Source organism: Sabethes cyaneus, chromosome 1 (genome assembly GCF_943734655.1).
Source record: "Sabethes cyaneus chromosome 1, idSabCyanKW18_F2, whole genome shotgun sequence".
NCBI classification, from domain to species: Eukaryota; Metazoa; Arthropoda; class Insecta; order Diptera; family Culicidae; genus Sabethes; species Sabethes cyaneus.
In genome coordinates, this window is record NC_071353.1 from 169,592,203 (window position 1) to 169,614,794 (window position 22,592).

The 22,592-nt window shown below is 40.4% G+C and overlaps 1 protein-coding gene across 1 annotated transcript in view; it reads right to left on the reverse strand.

Moving 5' to 3' along the window:
- LOC128741486 (serine/threonine-protein kinase tousled-like 2) overlaps positions 1–10,576 on the reverse strand; it is a 102,110-nt gene extending 91,534 nt beyond the window's left edge. Inside the window, exon 1 of the mRNA XM_053837346.1 lies at positions 7,744–10,576. Within this exon, the coding sequence (XP_053693321.1) occupies positions 7,744–7,848 (105 nt within the window). The 5' untranslated portion in view covers positions 7,849–10,576. The remainder of the gene's footprint in view (positions 1–7,743) is intronic.
- Positions 10,577–22,592: the final 12,016 nt, after the last annotated feature.

The window sequence follows — 22,592 nt, forward strand, 5'->3', positions numbered from 1 at the left end:
CAGATGAGATCGGAACCAAAAAAAAACTGAAGTGCCTTAAACGCCAAGGATTAACGCGCTTAACTTAGGACTACGAATATAGAGACAAAAAACGGAGAAAAAGGTACCTAATGTTTGATGACCGATTTTTTACAGGAAAAAAGCATGTTCCGTCCGACACTGGAAACCTTATGACCGTTTTTCATCCACTTTCCGTAGTCGGATCATTACAAACTTAGTATCAAAATAAAGGGTGGCCCTGTAGTCGCAAGGTTACGTTGACTGCCATTTTAGTAGAATCAGGCCGTTCGATGTTAAGTGACTTTAGTATGGGTTTATTCTCAGGCCCCTCCACATCCTTCCTACTAAATTCTGCAGTTACTAACAATGAAATCTCTTGCCAGGGCAAGTTATAAGAGTGGTACTTGCTTGAGGTGCGAATGAAGGCTCTTGTTAAAGGGCAAATTACAGCTAGTCTCCGCACTTCATGGCTCTAGAGAGATTTATTAAAAAGTAGTAAGAACTAAAGTTTTTGGAACGTCTTAGTAGTTCGAAAACAGAAACTGATTAACCCTGCAAGTCGTAGGCGAAATACGTATCTGTCACGAATAAATATAAACAAGTAGAATTTGATTGAATTTCAAGTAGCAGGAAGTGTAGATGGAAAAAAGGGGTGAAAACACCGGCACTTTAAGCACGGATAATAAGCAGTGCGCTCAGTCTATAGCGATACTGCAAAAATAACGAAGTACGGAACAACACCTGGATAAGATCACAACAGATCAAATAAAAAATATCAAAATAAGTTGAAAAACCTGTAGAATCGAATTCGGAAAGGAAAAATTGTAATTCTTTCGAAAATTTTAGTCGTCGTGTCCTCTTGGTTGTTCTTTATCTCCGCAAGATGGGATATTGTAGAAAATAGAAACAAAAAAACACTAAACGTTCCATCACATGGGTGGAGTTTGGGAGCGGTTAGTCAGGCCGGTTGAGGAGGCGTTGGACAAACTTAACGACGGGAAGCGACTGACAGACGAAATTCTACACGCACCAGTCGGGCCCTGTTACCATTAGTCGAGATTTGAACCGATTTGTTAGACCGGTGTTGTACCTCGAGAACATACAGTAAAAGGTGGCCAAATTTTGATATGCTTTCAAAGCCAAACTTTTTCAACGAAATACTATGTTACTCACTACCGGCCGTTGGTGGCAGATTCTGTGCCAGAAAAAAAGGTTTCTTTCGAGGCCAAAAGTGAATCAAACCCATTTTTGTATTAATTACCCCGGAAGTATCCTAGTGATAGACGTTTTGCACCGCGTGATCGAGCGCTGACATGCTGGAATAATTCCGATCATTTGTTTTGTGCGTTTTATTTTGACCTAATTACAGCCACATTCGCGTCATTTCCGTCAAAGTTTCTGCTTGGCCGGGCTTCACCACATACGATTGATTGTTTCCGCCTTGAATTATCGTAGTGGATGCACTGTTTTTTTTATCGCAAACGCAACAAGCATAAATCACTTTTTTGTTGAACCGTTCGAGGTGCCATTTCAGTCGCATGTAAAATCGTCTTTCAACGTTTGAAGTTTGGAACCACAAAGCGATTGTGGTGACTGTTGTTTTATATGATTACTTTCAGTCGTAACAGTCGGTGCTTGAACGAAATAGGGTATTAAAGTTGGAGTTTGCAACGATCACTAATGGCGATATCCTAAGCAGCAATTTGGGTTTTATTACGCACTTATGATGGATTTTATGGTTAAAATTGATCAATCGCTGGATCAATAAGAGTGCAATAAAACTTTGTTAAATTGTTTGTTGAATTTCAAGACTAATCTTGCTTTTCATTTCATTTTTTGTGCTTTCTACACTAGACTAGAATTTACCAGAATCGATAGGACCAATGACTCTACCTGCTTTCAAACACAGACCTTCGTTAAACGAATTATTCAGCAATTCATATTCAACGGATTCCAAGAAAGCAAAATACCTCTTTTAACACATAGCTGCTTCGGTGTTCGTGGTTTTAAGGCAGAAGCCCGATGACTGTAAAGTTCATCGGCAACACAAAGCAATAAGAAAGAAGAACGAATCAAATTAAAAGCTAGGTAAGCTGTGTGTGACTCGTTCATATCGATTCCAAGTGCTACTCGATCCCCGTTTGACATTCAGCACCGCACCAGCACCAGCACCAGCTTGCAGCCCAAAGGGGGGTCGGGGGTCGTCGTAGGAAGGGGTAAGGTGTGGGGAAACAATTACCGATCGACGAAAAAAAAAACCTTTTCAACAACCACACAGAGTTTAAATCCCCACCGCAGCCACAGCCACAGCCAAGCCAGCACAAAAGATGCAGCAATCTTGCAATGCTTACCAACATGATCGCGCGAAAAAAAAGCTAAAACCGCAATCATATCGCAAAACAAAAAAAAAACAACAACCACAACAACAACGAGGCAGAAGATCGGTTTTGTCGATTAGCGCTAGTGGAGACTCTGCTGCGCTGCTAGCGCAGCGTTCGAAGGAAGCGCGAAGAAGCAGCAGAGCAGCAGGTGGATCCACTCAATTATTGCCATTTTCACTATACTTTTCCCACTTTTGTTCCGCACATCTTCGAACTGCGAACGCACTGCCTGCCAACTATTGTTGTTGGTGTTGTTGTTGTTGTTGCTATTATTATTTGCTCCCTCAATTTGTTTGTGCCTTTTTCTTTATTGGCCAAAAATGGGGAAAAACGGTCCCGCTGCCAACCGAACGGAGCGAAAATCCAGCGAGCCAAAGCAGCAGGCAGCAAGCAAAGACTGATAAAGGCAACAAAAAAAAACTGTGTGTTTCTTTTTCCCCAATGCGGATAATGGAATTACACATTTGAACAAGCATTTTTGCATAAATTGCGCCTGGCCTGTTGGCGGTCGGTCCGTCGGTCGGTCGCAATTGAACCACTACTAGCTTCGCAGCGCAGCAGCAGTAGTCGAAACAAGCTCCCGATCGGGAGGACATAACAAATTTGTAACTGATTATGTTAATTTGTTATCGATTTTTTTGCAGCGGCAGTTAAAATTGGTCATCGTAAGTGGTTAAAACAATAAAAATTCTCACAAAACTGCTTGTACAATAATACCTCGTTATAAAGTAACTTTATTTTTATTCTTGTTACGTTGTATCGAAGTTACATTAAATTTAAATCGAGGTTGCTTTGTATCGAGGTATTACTGTAATAAATTACTCATTTATAACAACCTTTGTAGAAGTTATATTGAATATATAATTTTGTTTAACATATTCTTGAAAAAGATAAAAAGATAAGAGATGAAGAACGCAAGAAAAAAGTAGAAAAAATGAGAAAAGAAGGTTGAAAATGAAGAAAACAAAAAACAAATGATAAATTGGACAGAAAAGGAAAAAATGAGTTAAAAAAGAAGGAACTAGAAGGAATAGAAAATAGAAAAAGGGAAGGAAAAAATACGAGAGCAGCAAAGTAGAGAAATAACAACCGAAAAAGAGAAAAACCGTGACAGAAAAGACAATAAAATGGGGAAGAAAGTGTTAACGGAGGACAAAAGGAATAAATCGAAAAGAAAAACGGGTCGCGACAAAAACGAACGAAACCCGAAAGAAGAGAAAAAATGAACGGAAATAAATAAACGAAAAACAGAATAGAAAAGAAGTTGAAAAGCAACGATGAAAATTGAGACCGCAAAAAAGAAAAATGCCGAAAGGAAAACGAAGAAAAAATGAAGTGAAAGATGAAAAATGCAACAGATATTCAGCAATCATAAAAGGGACCAAAAATGGAATACGGAACAGAAAACAATAGAACCCAAACGAGAAAAGAATAACGCAAGAAAAACAAGACAACAGATAGGGGAAATGAGAAAGAAGGGGAAAAAGATGTCAAACGGGATATAAAACAGGAAATACCGTAAACGCACCTAATTCTGCGCACCTCACAATTTAGTCAAATCTTTCAAACACCTGCAAATTGTCATCTTAATTCTTAATCTTAATCTCAATATCTAGGAAAATGTATAATTTAAGAATGCTTTTAAGAATTTAAGAAAAAGACTCAGTTAAGAATGCTGATTTCTAAGAAAAATATGCGGTGCGCAGAAAAAGGAACGATGCACAGAATTACGTGCGTTTACGGTAGGAAAAACGGGAGAATGCGACAAAGACCAGAACAAAAGGTAAAACGGAAGAGGAAAAGTCGAAAAATGAGAGACAAAAAGGCCAATCGGAACGCAAAATAAAAAAAGGAAGTTAAAAACAGAATAAATAGCAAAATAATAGTGGAATTTAATCGTGAATTTATATTCTATGGACAGAAAAGTCGAAAAACGGGACTTCAAAAAAAGGAAAAAATGAAAGAGATTAAGACGAAGAATGAAAAGGAAAGGAGATAAAAGGAGTTCAAAAATACGAAAAATGAAAACAGAAAAAGGAGCGAAAGCGAAGAAAAAACTGAAAACGGGAAAGAAAAGAGCAAACAAAACCAAGTGAAAAGCATATGGAAAAACAGAACTGAGAATAAGAGAAAAATGGAACAGGAAACGAAGAAAAACGAAGCAAAGATGCTTGTATAGGACAAAAAAAAGAAGAAAAATACCACTTTTTTTCTCGGAACGGATGGAAAGTGAGTGCAAGTATCAATAAAATGGTACAGCAAAGGCGGAAACGAAACAAAAAAAGGGAAAACTGGACTTACAAAGAGAAAACGCGGAGCAGAAAAGAGGTAAGACATGTGAGAGAATAAGTCAAAAAATATCAATTTTATTTTAAATAAAACTTCGTGCCTAATTTCAAGTCCATGTCCAGTTTGAAGTAAAATTTTAAGTTCAAGTTAGTTCAAATTAAAGTGTAATATAATGTTTAATGTCAAGTTCAATTTCAAGTTGAATTAAATGTTCAATTTTAAGCTCAATGTCATGTCTAATTTAACTACAATTTTTGGCTTAATTGTAAGTCAAGTAATTGATTTCAAGTTCAGTTTTAAGTACAATTTGAACGCCAGTTTCAAGTCTAATTTTAAGTACAATTTCAATTCCACTTTTAAGTTCAATTTCAATCTTCAAATTTTAAGCAAAATTTCTACTATAATTTTAAATCCAATCACAAGTTTAAAAAGATTCCAATTTGAAGATCAATTTCAACTTTGATTTTAAATCCAGATATTGCTGAAATCCATAGCGATTCGGAACATGAAGCCAAGATTTCTAGAGGCCTTACCGACTACGTAAAATGATAATTTACTGTCCAGCAATCTTTGATACAGTTTGTTCTTCCAATAACGGTTTCCACTAAAAGCTAGTATTCGAATGTGATTAGTTCTTTCTTTCTTCAAAAAGTGATGATAGCACACTTGCTTGGGTACGGGCTGTGCTACACCAATCTGCAAAACTGTCCAATGTCTCGGTTTGAAATCCACATCGTTGAACTATATCAATAAGGAAAATCAACGGTCCAAGGTGACTACCTTGAGGGATCCCAGATGGAGCAACAAGTTCTCCAGAACAATTGTCACCGATTTTCACTGTTAGCTGACGACCGACGAGGTACGAACGTAACCAACTGATAACTCTGCCACAGAAGCTCCACTTTCCCAATTTTACTAAGGCGATTTCGGGGTTGCTTAGCAATAGCATGATTACAACCGTCCGATATATAGGAAGTAAACGACAAATGGTTGGCCATAGAGCGCTTTGGTATAAATCCATGCTGGTTCTCATCAATACACTCAAGTCGCTTTTTACGCGAAGGATACGTCCCGCGTAAATCAAAACCGCGTAAATTCCGAAATTCGCGTAAAAATACCGCGTGAATTCCGAAATTCGCGTAAAAAACCGCGTAAATTGCAAAATTCGCGTAAAAAAACAAAATTTCGCGTAAAAAAAACTTTGAGAATGTCAACACTACGGGAAAAAACAGACGTGTTGAGCACATCCGCGTAAATTCCGAAAATCGTGTAAAAAAACTTCGTAAATTCCAAAAATCGCCTAAAAAACTGCGTAAATCCCGAAATTCGAGTAAAAAAACCGCGTAAATTCCGAAATTCGCGTAAAAATAGTCGTGTAAAAAGTGACTTCGGTGTACATAGTTCATGCAAAATCGAAAAATAAGGTCTAAAACAACTCAAGCAACCGAGCGCTCAGGGCCGAAACTCCACGATAAGGTCCGATTCAACTCCAATTTTAAATAAAATTTCAAGTGCATTTTTAAATCTAATTCAAGCCAAATTATACTTTTAATTCAAGCTTAGTTTCAAGTAAAATTTCAAAAGAAATTTTAAGTCCTATTTCAAGACTAATTTCATCGACTGCATTCAATTGTAATTATTAATTAGCATGGCAGGGTCGTCTGCAGAGAAAGTTACCCGGACAAAGGTTTGATGTTTTCCCGACGTTTCGATACATTTTGTTGGTGACTTTTTCGAGGGGTTGCTGATAGTTTGTCTATCAGACTCTTCACATTACTGTGGAAGTATTTTATTGTCCTGTAGTTACTGTTGGCTATTAGTAGTGTAGGATGATCTTTGGCGAGGATTTTTGTTATTTGGTTAGTGAACGTACGAAGGGACGTGTGGCCGTAATAAGTACATTCTATGTAAGCAATAAAAATGAATACCAACCAACTCAAAACTAACATTCTTCAAACGTATTCTACTACAGTACCTCTTGAAAAAGGCAAACAACAAAGTGGCGATACGTCGGGTAAACATCAAACTTGTGTCTTGATGACTTTCTCCAAAGACTGCCCTGCTAAATATCAATAAGTCTAACGGTAGCTCGAATATTACCGGTACCTAAGGAAAAGTTTTTTGAAAAATGATGCTAAATCCACTGTCAATAGTGGCCTGTGATTACTACCTGTAAAAATATTGGTGTTTGGTGGTGGAGTTTTAAGCATGTGGCACGTATAATAACGGGGTTATAGATTCTCCTTTTATCCAATCCGTTGTTCAAGGGTTCACCTATACCGGCGATCCACAGGGCCTAGGAAGAGAAGTGGGTTCGAATTTTTCTCAATATTTTCTATTTCCTATTCATAAATCCCAAAATCATGAGCATATTTTAAAAACACGCGAGACTCCAGTCCAGCTAGCAAACCAATCTTCGGAACCTGAAATATAGAACATGTAAACAGTTCTAAAATTATGTAATTGATTCACCAAATCTTACAGTCTAACAACAAGTTGTCAGACCTCTTCTCTTACTGTGGGAAAATATTTTTGAGAATACTATATTTTCTGAAACAAGTATGTAGTAATGGATTAGAGAGAACAAGTATGGATGAGATTTGTAAATTGTACTTTGTAGCCAATCGAAAATATATTTTCTACATAAACAAAAAAAATCCGGTTGTAAATGGCTTCGATTATAGCTGGAGGAACGGGATTTTTCAATTTGTAGCACAATTTGAAACAAATATCAGGTGTTATAAATCGGATATAATCTCGTTATGCCCTCCTGATCGGGCTAGGGCTGTCGGATATCACGGATGGGACCAATACCGACATTAGCGAGCAGCGAAAAGCGAAGTGATCAGTACGCTGCGACGTGCTGCTGAGGAAGTGGAGAGGCGGAGGTGCGTTGCTACGAGGCGGTGGAATTCGGTCGAACGTCGTCGCCGCCGCCGCCGCCTGCTTAGTTAGTTTAGGTTGCTTGCAAAGGCAGTCAGTCAGTCAGTCAGTTCGCTGTTCACTGTTCACCGTGTGAGGTGAGCTAATCTTTCGAAAACCGGGGGGTTATTAAATTGACAAGAAAACTTACATAGATATAGTAGGAAGAGCTCAACATGATATCCAAGTTTTTCTTCTGCTGTTGCTGCTGCTTCTGCTTCTTCTTTGGTGCCTGCTGTTGCTGCTTATTCTTCATTGAGTGTGCCGTTTGCTTCCTCCGCTTTCCACTGCTGACTCTTCGTCGTCTTGCTTGGACGTTCCTTTCTTCTGGCCAACTTTTGCACCATAAATAAAACTCGCCAGGCCAGGTACACCTGTACCGAGAGGATGATGGGAATGGGAAGTCCACTCACTGGAGGTTTTTTTTGTCTCTTTAGCAGAGACGGACAACCGGTGCTGCTGCTGGCGGTGTACTTCCGTACCGTGGAGGTAACCTGGGTACCTCCTCCGACCGGCCGACGAACGACGGAGTACACACGTCCGCTTTTGACAGGTGGTGATGGTTCTGACACCGGGGCATGACAGTTGATAGATTTTCCGACACTTCCCACCACACCAGGGGCAAATTGGATACAATTTAAACACTAAACACAAAACCAAGGGGGATTCGAACACTGATTTTCTTTAGCCGATTTCGCTAACTGAGTAGGCACAGTAAACTGACACTCTCTTTTCCTGCAAATTTGAACAAAGACACTGACTTCGGGGCCCGTAGATTTCTATTGCCTTTCCACTTTTCGGTCGCCGCACACACTCCTCTCACTGCGCACGGAACGGTCTCTGTGGGAGTCGACTGTGTTCACGTCGCCCGGCCTGTGTTGGTGCAGCGCATGAATCTATTATAAGTGCAACAGCAATAATAACAACACGAAAAAACAACTATGTGCATTTGATATTGCTCTCTATTCCGCTGCTGCACTCCTCCTTCCTGGCTGCAGTACCACACTCTTTACACCCCCTCCTTTCATTCAGTTGCAGGAACTCTCGTTTATTCAACACTGCACTGCTTCTGCTTCCCCGTGTGCTGCTCTTATTGCTCCATTCCGTCTTCGTTTTCTTATTGTTGTTTTATATTTTCAAACCACTCACTGCCACTACTACTGCTTGCTTGCTTGCTTGCTGGTCGTCCCCGTCGACTTATTCTTCTCAAACAATATTAATTTCTGCTATGTTGCCAATACTTTACACTCTGCTCGACCGCCTCTGACTCGGGCCAAACAACGAGAGGAGCAGCGCACACATATTTTTTCCTCCGCTATTTTACTCCGCTTCTACTTTTTCCTGGCACCTTTTTGATTTACTTCTTACAACCCATCGATCGTCGGGGCGAACAGTGCGAGGCAGAAGAAGGTATAAAAAAAATAATACAAAATACTTCGGGTAATGCGCGCGTGACATGCACTCATACACGTTCACACTCTTCGATTCGACTCGAGCGAGGCTGGCTGCAAAAATCGACCACTATTTGGATCGCAGCCGCCTGCTTTGCCTACACCACCACCATCCATCTATCTATCTAGCTAGTACTACTGGCCGATCTTACACCAACTTTCCGCGCACACACTTCTTTTCCTACCGGTGCGCGACCCCTCGGCGGCGCCACACTACTCTTTCTCTACTGTACGGTTGCGAACCAACAACCAGTTAGTGGCGTTGAATTCTAGCAGAATTGCGAACTAAAACGACTAATTTTGTCTTGCCACAACAGTCGAGGACACGCTTACTGCCGCACCCGAAATTAATGCTCCTAATTTACACCTTCTTCAAAAACACATTGACGACGAAGTCGTCGGCTACTTCGATTGCTGAGAACACCTGCACCTGAACCAGTAAGAATGATCCTTTCGAGTTCAAATCTGCAACCATTCTTGTCCATTACCATCGGGACACGGGACATTCAGCAAATTGGGTGTATCCTCCTCCGCACACAATCAGTCGGATACGTACGAGTTCAAACTGACGATGATGTTTTTCCTTCTTTGTTCTTACCACGACTGCCTTGACTGCCACTTGACTTGGCCTCGCGACCACTCACCAACGTCGTTCCTCGACGTTCGTCCGACCGACCAAAGTCTGACGCATAGCATAAGGCTCGAAGCGAGCTCCATCCAACTAGCAGCGTATCGCGGAGATTGTGTCACATCTGATTCTTACACTTTTTCCTCATTCTTCTTCTTGTTTCGATTGCTGAGGTATGTACGTACACTGCTGCTGCTCTTTCTCGTTCGCACACGCGCGCCCTATCTCGCTCGCTCGCCCGCTCACGGTTTTTGCTCACGCTGCTGTCCTGTCTTTGGTCCAACAGTTCGCGATGTTATGATCCGCGCTAACGGGCACAGCTAAAACGAGCTGAAATCCAACCTTACTTTCCCCCGTTCTCTCGCTCTCTCAGCGGCGGTGGACGTGAACCTTCACTGCATGCACCACTTGCCCCACACACACGCGCGGCGCATACACTTCACTACACTGTGCTGCCTGCCTGCCTCTATGTACAAAAGTACACCCTTCAATGCCTACTCTAATTCGTATCTCTTTCGGTTGCGTTCCAGCAACAACAACTCGACGTTTCTTCACACGTAAAAGTAACCTCAATTAAACTCGCAAACCGGGTCCGGGAAAATCAATAATCCGAGCCGAATAATATTGTCGAGCCGAAAAATAAAAACTGGTCCACCAACACTACGACGGGCTCACGTGTAAATATTATGCAGCAGGCGCTGCTGCAGCAAGCAAGGATGCACTTTCTTCTTTCTTGCACCGGGCTGCTTCGATTGTTTGCTTTCGTGCCTGTTTTACTACTAAACTAACGTTCCAAACCGAGCCAAACCGGAACTTCCTCTGAACGATCGGTAGCCAGCCAGAAACCGAGAGCTTCGGATAACAATCAAAAACAAGACACGCAGAGCGCATCGATTACTCACGACGAGACGTTTGCCAAAGTCTAACTGAACCCGAGACGAGTATTCTGAGTGCGGCCAACCAACCAGCCAACCAACCAGTCAACAGCTGGTGCCTTCAGTTTAATTTTTTTCCCTCAAATCCACGTACTTCTCAAAGCACAGGAGTGAACGAGAGAAAGAGAGGCCAACCAACGAAGCAGCAGCAGCAAGCAAGCAAGAAAATTTCCATCAACCTTCCAAAAGCAAAGCAAAGCGAAGCACACACAGCCGACAATAACAACAACACCATCAACAACAACAACACCAACAACAAACAAGAAGGAAGATATGAAACATCACCGACCCGACTCCGTCTTCGACCCCGACGGCTCCGTCCCGTCCTCCTCGAGGAGGACGAACATTGATATTATAATATTTTCATTTGCTCCGGAGTTTGTCACCCCGTCGTTGGTTGCCCCGTTCGAAACGAAAAAAACACGGTAGCGGAGCGGATCGACGCACCCCTCGTCCTCGCCTCGCCCAACCAGGGGGGATCTATCGGTAAGGAATTGTGAAACTCACATGTGAAGGGGCAGGCAGGTGACCATAATTTTCAATGCCGCTCTTGCTACCTTTTTTCTTACCGATTTGCTGCTCTTACCTGTATATGTAGCTTCCGAAAAGTTTATTAGTTTGTTTTATTTACGCTAAAAAGCAGATAAATCCATTATCGGGATCAAAACAATACAAACGACAATTGCGCTGCGTGTTTGGGTTTGAGTTTCTGTCAACTGCAGCAGACAAAAATAGAGTTGCGAGTCCGTTGGCTCGAAATCAATCACACGCCGTTTGGTCCATGACAGTACAAACGTCATGGACCAAACACCATCTGCGGTAACGCACACATGTATGGAATCTGACAGCAATAGATCCCCCCTGCGCCCAACCGTCCCAAAGCAGGCACTGACTGACTGAAACTGAACTGACAGACACTCATTCTCCGTCTCCGTCTCCGGCTCCGGTTACTCACTATTTCTCCGCGGTGAGTGCAAATACATTTGTTGAAGCATCTAGCTAAACAGTGAATAACAATTCCGAAAGGAATGCCGTAACGTGTAATAAAGAACGAATAAAAAGGGAACTCGCAATGCTTCAGAACGCGCCGACGACGGCGCGCGGCGTGGCACGGCAAGTCATACACGGAGGGGGCGGAAATTTTCCACCTGTGAGAGCTAGCTGCTGGATGTTGTTGGGTGGTGTCGAGAAGAGTCGTTCCGGACTAACGTCCTCGTCGTCCCCCCGTCGCTTCGTTCGGAACGACGACGACGACGATGAGATTGCGTAATCACTAAATCTAGGTTTAGAATAGAATGCGGTGGGTACCCTACCTAATACAAGCAACAAACATTTTTAGGGTGATAATAAAATTCAATGATGGAAAATTTTCAGGGTCGAAAAGAATTGCCTATCACACAACGAGCCGAAACGAACCAAGCAGGCCAAGTGAATGAACTTACTGTTCCGAAGCAGCAGGAGAAGAGAAACAATCGAAGAACAGCTATAAAGTTATGGTGCGCCGGTGTGTATATATTTAGCCTACGGACAGGGAGTAAAAATATCCGAGATAGAATCGTTTTTGGATTGCGGGATTAGTTGAACTCCTCACTTTACAATTATTGTTGCTTGAGTCATTTATAGCTTCATACACGCACACACATCCGCACACGATCCAAGTAGGCAAGTAAACAAAAAAAGCAAAACAAAACAAAACAGCTGTTCGATCGTACGTACGTTCGTCCGTCGTAAGGACGGACGGACGGACGCCTGCTGCGCAGCGGGCAAATAATGTGTAATGTAAGAAAGCAAGCAACCAAAAATAGGAGGATCGTTCTGGTTGCAGCAGCAACAGCAAATCCTGTCACGTCAAAAGAAATCGTAAAAGTGTCATCGAGCTTGTTGTATGTTAAGCGAATGGCCAACCAAACATTTCGGGCCCGTTCAGGGGTGACTAAATGATGAATTGGTGCGCGGCCTAAAAAGGTCGCTGCTACCTGGAAGACCGACGATCATGATGGTCCAGGTGGCATAAATTTCGAGAAAGTTTTTTTTCCTTCTTTCTTTGGCTTAGTTTTGCGATAGGTCACCACCATCCGTTAGAAATCATTTCCTAGAATGACGATAGTTTGGTCAGTTAGAATCAGAAAAGTCTAACGGAACGTGTTTCAAGCCCATCTGTAACGGTACCAGTGCGATTGAGACGTGCTCATTGTGGAAAAAAATCTTAAATGTGGCGTATCTTGAGTTTGAGTTCTAGTGGGAACGTGATCAAACACGTCTTTGAGATAGTGTGTTTATTTTAATATTTACATAACAAAAATAAGAACATTACTACAGATTGTGGTTGCCTTCAAGATGAATAAAAATCGGACAAAAATCCAAACCAGCAACAAAAATTACAAAACAATATTTTTTATAAAATTTATAAATTATTTTGAGCATTGTTCCGGATTCAGGAGGGTCTCAAACTTTCACGCCGATCGGTTCAGTAGTTTCCCACTCGATAAGGATCAGGCAGACAGAAATCCATTTTTATATGTATAGAAAAACAAAGCAATCAAAAAAAATATAATTTGATAAAAAATGTGGTCGAGAATCCAGGTCCAGAATCTGGTTCAAAACCTGATGCAAAATGTGAACCAAATATCTGGTTTATATTCCGTTTCAATTCCAGAATCTGGACGTAAGTTTAATTCTGGCCTAAAATCTGATAAAAATGTGGTCCAGAATCAGATCCAAAATCTAATAAAAAATATGCTTTAAAATCTAGTCCAAAATCTGAACCAAAATGTGGTACAAAATCTTATCCAAAACCTGGTCCAACCATGATAAAAATTTGGTCCGAAATCTGGTCCAGAATCTAGTTCAAATCTGTTCTAAAACCCGAAACAAAATTTTAAAAATAAAAACTTGTTTATATGCTGGCCAGTTTGAGAATCTGGTCCCAACTTTGATACAAAATCTGGACCAAAATCTAATAAAAATGTGGTCCACAATCTGGTCTACGTCCATAATGTGGCTCACAACCTGTTCCCACATCTGATCCAAAATGTGATCGAAAATATGGTCCAATATACAATCCAAATTTGGCAAAAATGTGGTCCAAAGTCTTAGCCAGATTCTGATGGGGAACCAACAGCTGGTTCAGGTCCCCATATGGCCAAAATCAAATCAAAAATTTAGTCCAGAATTTAAATTTGTTTGAATCTGTTTCAAAGTTTGCTCCAAATAGGGAGCATAATTTGATAAAAAATGTGGTCCGTAATCAAGGTCCAAAATCTGGTTCAAAACCAGATCCAAAATCTCGCTGGAGATACTGATTATCTGATCAGAAATGTGGTCAAAAATCTGGTTTATACTCTGTTCCAATTCCAGAAACTGGACCTAAGTTTGATTCTAGCCTAAAACCTCAAAAAATGTGGCCCAGAATTAGGACAAGGTCCACAACTTGGTACAGGTACTAATTTCATTAAAAATGTAGTCAAAATATTGCCCAAAACCTGGTCCAAATCTGATCAAACATGAGGTCCAAAATGTGCTAAAATGTGGTCCGAAATCTAATCTAAATCTGATAAAAATGTGGTACAAAATATGGTCCAAAACCTGATGCAGGTCCAGAATTTGGGATTAAAATTCAATCCAAAACCAGATCAAAAATCTAACCTGATTTGATGAAAGTATTGGTCAAAATTTGGTCCAGCATCTAGTCCAAATCTATTAAAACAGAAACAGAACAAACTCAAACCACAAAAAAATTAATAAGAAATATTAATATTAATATAAGGTCACTGTCAAGTGTGGAGTGCGGGAAGCAACGGACAGTCAATTTCCATGAAATTGTTGATAGCACCATTCATTGTGATAGATTAATTTGAATTAGAATATCAATTAGCTAACGTCCTCTGCATCTCAGGATACTTGACAAAAATACAATTCAAACTACATATGTAAAGAATTGCAAGCAACTAACTGACGCAAAGCAGCAAATAAAACGCTTAAAAACTATTCACGGATAAGACAGTCGCTGATTTTCCTTACTTCGAGAATTGCTACGTCACGTCACACGCACAAATATCCCTACAGCCCTGTTTCCGTGCAAGACAACAGTTCCGAACACATTCTTGCAGTATATGGATGCAATATGGCAAAAGGTAAGAATGATTGCTGACTTTTCTAAGACGTTTCACTTTCAGATTCGATGCTTCAAGATAAATTGAATTCAAGAAAAGAGGTGGCTTTACACTTTACTAAATTGTTTATTTTCAAGACATCAAATTGGACGGACTCCCAAGTAACAATTTGGGTTTTATTACATTCTTATGATGGCATTTAAGACCAAAATTGGCCTTTAAAACCGCAATAAGAGTACAATAAAGCTCACATTGTTGCTTGGGCTAGGCTCCAAGTTAGCTAAAAATGTGGTCCACAATCTGAGCCAGAATCTGATGGGGCTCCAACATTTGCTTCAGGTCCAGAATCTGGCCTAAAATATGACCAAAGTCTAATCAAAATTGTAGTCCTAAATTTGGTCCAGAATCTAGTTTAAATCTGTTCCGATATCTGAATCATAATTTCATAAAAAATGTGGTTCGCAATCCAGAACCAGAATTTGGTTCAAAACCTCAAAAATCTGGTTTATATTCTGTTCCAATTTCAGAATCTAGAGTCAAGTTTAATTCTGGCCTAAAATTTGATAAAAATGGGGTCCACAATCTGGTAGAGGTACCGAATCTGGGGCAAAATATCATCCAAAATTTGGTCCAAATCTGATCTATAATCTAATGCAGGTCTAGAATGTGGGTCTAAAATGTAATCCAAAATTTGGTCAAAAATCTAATCCGATAATCTGATCTGATGCAAATGTCGGTCAAAATTTGGTCCAGAATCTAGTCCAAATCCAAATCTGTTCGAAAATCTGAAGCAAAAGTTGCTAAAAAATGTGGTCCACGATGTAGTACAGGTTTAAAATATAATCCAGGTCTGGAATCTCGTTCAAAAACTGATCCAAAATCTGATCTGATCTGAAATCTGATCCAATCCAAATCTGTTCCGAAATTTTTTACAAAATTTGAAGCGAAGTCTGAGGGAAAATGTGGTCCAGAATTTAGTTCAGGTTCAGAATCTGGTTGGTGGTTTAAATAAGATTTAGTAATAAACTAAAGTAATAAACTTGGGAGGACCACTGCTTTATGAAAGGGGGGGGGGCGTCAAATCAGGTCAATGTAACGCTGCGATGCTCTGGAACCAGGTGTAAAATCTGATACAAAACCTGATAAAAAAAATGTCGTGGATCACATAGTCCAAGTCCAAAATATGGTTCAGGTTCAGAATCTGGTTCAAACCCTTATCCAAAATCTGGTTGTTGGTTTAAAATCTGAAAAAAAACGGTGGTCCAAAATCTGTTTTATAATTTGGTCCAGCCTTAAAATCTGGTCCATTTCCCACATCTGATACAAAGTCTGAACAAAAATGCGGTCCAAATTAATAAAAATGTGGTCCAAAATTTGTTGGAGGTCCAACATTTGGTTCAGGTTCAGAAATATAGTCTGGTCCAAAATATAGCCAAAAACCAAAAAATTATTATTATTGAAAATGTAGTCCTAAATCTGGTTCAGAATCTAGTTCGACTCTATTTAAAAATTTGTTACAAAATCTGGAACAAAATTTGATGAAAATGTAGTCCAAAAATGTGGTCCAAAATATTATCCAAAATCTGATCCAAATCTGATCTAGAATCTGATGCAACCCCAAAGACTTGTTCATGTTCAGAATCTGATCAAAAATCTTATTTAAAACCTGTTTCAAGTTTGATAAAAATGAGGTCCAAATTTGGTCCAGAATCTGATACAGGTCCAAAATGTGGTCCAAACTAGGCCTAGAATCTGGGTCCAAAATCTAATCTAAAGTCTGATTCAAAATCTGAACAAAAGCGTGGTCAAAAATACTATTCAATCTGGTCCAAATTTGAAAAAAATGTGGTCCAAAATCTGGCCCAGAATCTTACGGGGGTCGAACCTCTGGTTTAGATCCAGTATCTGGACCAAAATACGGCTAAAATCTAATTAAAAATGTAGTCCTAAGCCAGGTCCAGAATCGAGTTCAAAATCGGAAACAAAATTGGATAAAAATGTAGTCAATCTAGGTCAGGTTCGAAATACGGTCCAGAGTCTGGTTGGTTGTCCAAAATCTGATAAAATTTGTGGCCCACAATCGGGACAAGGTCTACAATCTGGTCCGGGGCTAGAATCTCATTCAAAATTCGATCAAAAATGTAATCTAAAATATTATTCAAAATCTGGTCCAAAATCTGATCAAAAATGAGGTCCAGAATCAGATCTAAAATTTGATGCAACTCCAAGGTCCAGAATCTGAACAAAACTCTTGTTTAAAATGTGGTCCGAATCTGATAAAAAATATGGTCCAGAATCTGATGCAAGGCCAGAATGTGGTCCAGATCAGATCTGATTCAAAAAGTCTAGAATTTAGTCCAAATCTGTTCCAAAATCCGAAACAAAAGTTGATAAAAAAAACTACAAGGTATACAGCCCTAAGGGTTGTACGAATGGGTGACGTAGGACTATATGTTTATAAGAATCTATGAGTGCTATTGTTTAAAAGAGAAGAGCGAAATATTCAGATTCAATTCTTCATTGAATGCAATGGTGGCTTTGAAAATACGTGGACGGGGGTCCATAAGTATAACGCCTGTAGCCATTGAGACACAGAAGATTTCTTTTAAAAATCACTTGTGTGTATCATAAAAGTTGAAATAGTAATGAATGACCAGCCCACAGATTATGCGTAGCTTGACATGTTTCAATAATCTTACTTTTATTCGCTTGTGGCCTTTAAAAGGGCCATTGGTTACAAAGAACATTAAGGCCAAAGCACGTTCATCGCAAATATGACGTGCCATTCGAATGTCCTTCTCTTTTGACATGAATGGCAAGAGGCATGAAAGTTAACGGCTTCGATTCACTGTCTTTTGCTCCGAGGTTTTACTAGTTTACTTTCACAGCTTACCGCTTGTTACATAGCAGAAAATATGGTACATACGCAAAAATTTCTGTTTAATTTGTATGAGAGTCCTTATCCTCATACCTCAGTGGTGAGGGGTCTCAAACCATCATAAAATAAATTCATACCTCCATAAACCCTTACATGCCAAATTAGCTTTCATTTGCTTGATTAGCTCTCGAGTTATGAGGAAATTTGTATTTAACTTGTATGGGAGCCCCCCCCTCTTAGAAGAGGAAGGGGTCTCGGTACACCATAGAAAAAATTCTTGCCTGAAAAAACCCACACATTCCAATTTTGGTTCCATTTGATTGATTAGTTCTTGAATTATGAGGTAATTTGTATGGGACCCCCCCCCCCTCCTAATTAGGGGAGGGGTGTAGGTGTAACCCACAGCAATGTTGTGAAGCAAAAACTCACCTTACGTAGTACTACGTCAAGCATATGGCCGAACTAGAGCAAAACCTTACTGATATTGTGTATGCCAACTATTTAACAAATGAGCTCGATTTAATCCAGGAAAATTCTTGGAAGGCATTCTTGGAATTACACATTCCATTACGTTATTCTTTCCAAGTGGGGGAAGGTGTTACGGTATTTTTTCCTGAAACTATGTCCCACGACCAGCAACAAGTGGCGCGACTGTCAGACCGGACCAAGTCGCAAAATTGAAAAAAAAATTAATTGATGACAGCAAACGAGCAAGGATTTCAAAGATTTTCTAAGCTACATTTCACTCTAATCAGATTACATAAATGTTGCAACTTGCAAACAGCCAGATAAATGAGATGATTTCGAACGATTATTAGTTACAAACATCACAGAATAACAAGCTTTGACTTCGTTTTTTTTTTCGAAGTCAGAATTTTTGGTTCGGTCTGACTTAACACCGACCAAATACATTCTATACCTATAAAAATGGATTTCTGTCTGTCTGTATGTTCCTTATTGAATCGAAAACTACTGAACCGATCGGCGTGAAAATTTGCATGTAGGAGTTTTTGGGGCCAGGAAAGCTTATGATGGTTAGAGACCCCTCCCCCCACTAAGAGGGGGGGCTCCCATACAAATGAAATACAAATTTCAACAACTAATCAAGCAAATGGAACTAAATTTAGCATGTGGGTGTTTTTCTCGACAAATTTTTTTTCTATGTTGAATTGAGACCCCTCCCCTCTTTAGGAGGGGAATTATGACCCCTCTCCCTTTTAAGAGGGGAAGCTTCCGTACAAATGAAATACAAATTTACTCATAACTCGAGAACCAATCAAGCAAATGGAACAAAATTTGGCATGTGGGCGTTTTTGGAGGCATGAATTTTTTCTATGACGAATTAGGACCCCTTACCTTTTTAGGAGGGGGGCTCCCATACAAACGAAATACAAATTTCCTCATAACTCGAGAACTAATCAAGCAAATGGACTTGAGAAACAAGCAGTTTCCTTATCGTTCTGCAAGTGGCTTCATTCGTATCTAACATACCACATTGAATCCAAGCATTCCAATTCATTCGGCAATTCGGTCTAGCGTGCCGCAAGGGAGCAATTTCGCACTACTGTTTTTTTCTTCATTTGCCATAAACAGACAGTCCGCTGTTCTCTTGCCATCTGGCTATCGGTTGTTTTCCAAACAGACGATTTGCTATCTAAAACAGCCACGTCAGGATTATGCAACGAAGGAAAACTACACTTCAGATGATTTTAAATGATCAGTAGCGAGTAAGGACAGCATACAGCCATCCGTACATACATATTTTTATTAGTTAAGTTAAATATTACACGTGAAGTTAAAAACATGGTACCAAACTACAATTAATTCTTTGACCAACGGGAAATTCAACCAACCATGTACTCACTTAAACTTTTACTAAAATTTAGTGCTGGTTTTTTTAACGGCAATAAATTCGACTTCAGTTCATGCTCAGATCGAGAGGATAGTGTCAATCAAATCTACTTCGAAAGTGCAAACTCGAAACGTGGTAAAAATAAATGTACAACGTGTAGTGGCGTACTTGTGGTTGGCTTCACATTACAACAAACTGGTACAGTTTTGTTCAAATCGGGTGGTGATGCTGGTGGTGGTGATCGAGATGGTGGTCATTGCAGGTTGTGATTCGCCCAGTATGTATGTACAGAAAAAGCGGAGCATCTCGCGTTTTAACGCCATGGGCACACTCGAAAGCATATGAAAATAAATAGATGATGAGCCGGTGATGCTGCTGGTGATGCTGCTGCTGATGCTGGTGCAGCGACGGTCACACAACCCGAGTGGTATCGAGCTGTGTGAGATACCGACCGACGACGGAGAAAGGCGTTTCTGTGGTGGACTCTTCGAATGTGAAATTGTGACCGTCACCAACCAACCAACCAACCAACGAAGTGAGGGTATTGCCTGGCTGTCTGCCTGGTTGGTTGGGCTTTGTTGAAATACCAGTTTTCTTCCCTCGAACCATAAAACTAGGTCAAATCGATAAGGTTGACGCTGAGGTTGGAATTTTTCCCGTCAAGTGTCCGCTGGCTGGGCGCTGCTGGGTAACGTCCGAAAATCTGTTGTACCTACCGCTGTCTATCTGTCAGGGTTAGTTCTAGAAGAACTCATCTCCGCGCATCCATCGGTCGGATAGCGGTCATCGACGGTACAACAACGGTGTTCTGATGTTTCGCTACCACAAGGTGGGTGCAATATTTTGCCGCAATGTGCCACATAGCTTATGATGGACTGAATGCTTGCAGTTTTTCGATGCTTTGTAGACAAATGAATAAAACGAAAGAAAAAAAAACTAGTTTCACTGTTGGTTGGTTGGTTGGCTGGTTGGTGTGCTAGCGCGAATCGCAGGCTCCGGCATCCACGCGGTATAAATGCAACATCGGTCGGATGGTCGGTCGGTCGTTTGGAATACATACTTTGCGCAAAATACTGTTCAGTTCACCGTTCCTCGCAGTGCCCTTCCCACCACCGTTCCGTTGGCCGTTTCGTTGCCAAACTCGCGTAACAAACAGTTACCTTCTTCGTGTTCTTCATTTTCCGCCCGGGATTGGATCGGCTGTCGGTGGGGCCGCGCGCGATTCAGCAACTCAACGACGGTGATATGTACTATGTACCGACTCTGGCAATGGCCTAATGTTCAACTATGCTGCTGCTGCTGCTGATGATGGTATTGCTGTTGTTGCTGCTGCTGCTGCTGCTGATGATGATGATGATATTTACACAATGTTTGCTATAGTAAACTTGAAGGGTACCCGTGCCTGCCTGCCTGCCTGCTTGCCTATGCCAAAGGGTATGGCAAAAATCCGGCCAAACTTCATCGGTAGTAGCTTTCGGTCGACGTCACCTCTGTCACCATCACCAGCACCAGCACCAGCACCATTCACCGTCACCGACAGCCACGTTTGCAATGCAATTTGCTGCATATTCGACAGGTTTCAATCGGCGGCGGCCATCTTGACGTTTATTTTTGCTTGCTACGGTTAAACGACATGTGCAATGAGCGCGTACCTACCTATATTCAATTGTTGCACATTATATCTTCTAGAATTTTGTATGAGCTCAAGCTGGAACGGAGCAGTAGCAGAAATCCTCTCGCTTCCAGCACAGCATTGGATCATACGCTTTTCCAACAAATAAAATTTACATCATCCGTTGAGTTATTTATTAGTCATTGCCTTTGGATTCCGGGAGTTTGAGGCTGTGAAGCTCAGTTCAATGTAAATGTCGTTACCAGCAAAAAAGAAGCACAGCCTAGGTGCTGCAATCTATTCTCCAATTCGTTATGATAGAGACTCATTCTAACAATCATTTTTAATACTACACTACTCGGGCACAAAAATATGGTCCAAAATGTTACCCAAATTTGGTAAAAATGTGGCCCAAAGTCTGAGCCAGATTCTGATGGAGATCCAACAGCTGGTTCAGGTCCCAAATATGGCCAAAATCCAATCCAAAATTTAGTCCAGAATTTAAATTTGTTTAAATCTTTTTCGAAGGCTGGAGATTCTGATTTATCTGATCAGAAACGTAGTCAAAAATCTGGTTTATATTCTGTTCCAATTCCCGAATCTGGACCTAAGTTTGATTCTGACCTAAAAGCTGATAAAAATGTGGCCCAGAATTAGGGCAAGGTCCACAACCCGGTACAGGTATTAATTTCATTAAAAATGTAGTCCAAAATATTATCCAAAACCTGGTCCAAATCTGATCAAAAATGGGGTCCAAAATGTGTTAAAATGTAGTCCAAAATCTAATCTAAATCTGATAAAAATGTGGTCCAAAATATGGTCCATAACCTGATGCAGGTCCAGAATTTGGGACTAAAATTCAATCCAAAATCAGATCCAAAATCTAATCTGATTTGATGAAAGTATTGGTCTAAATTTGGTTCAGTCTCTGAAAATCTGAAAGAAATTTGATAAAAAATGTGGTCCACGATGATAGTCTAGGTACAAAATATTATCCAGGTCCGGAATCTGGTTTAAAAGCTGATCAAAATATAGTCTAAAATCTGATATATAACTGGTCCAGTATCAGAATCTGGTCCATCTGGTTCAGTTAATCCAAAATCTGGGTCGAATTCGGACGAAAAATATGTGAGCCAGGCCCCGAATTTGATCCAGATCCAAAAGCTGGTTTTCACCTAGAATGTGGTTCAATATCTGGTCCAAATTTGATCAAAAATGTAGTCCAAAATCAAGTCCAAATCTGTTCCTAAATTTATTACAAAATTTGGAATAAAATCTGATAAAGAATGTGGTCGAGAATTTAGTCCCGGTTCAGAATCTGGTTCAAAATCTGATCCAAGATGTGGTTGCTGCTTTAAAATCTGATCAAAAATGTGGTCCAAAATCTGGTTTATAATTCGGCCCAATTTGAGAATCTGGTCTAAAATTTGAACCAAAATCAACTCGGGCACTTTAGAAAAAATCATTTATTCGTAGATCTAAGTTTTCTTTTTTAGCAGAAAACTCTAAAAGAAAATTCAGAATTTTCTCGG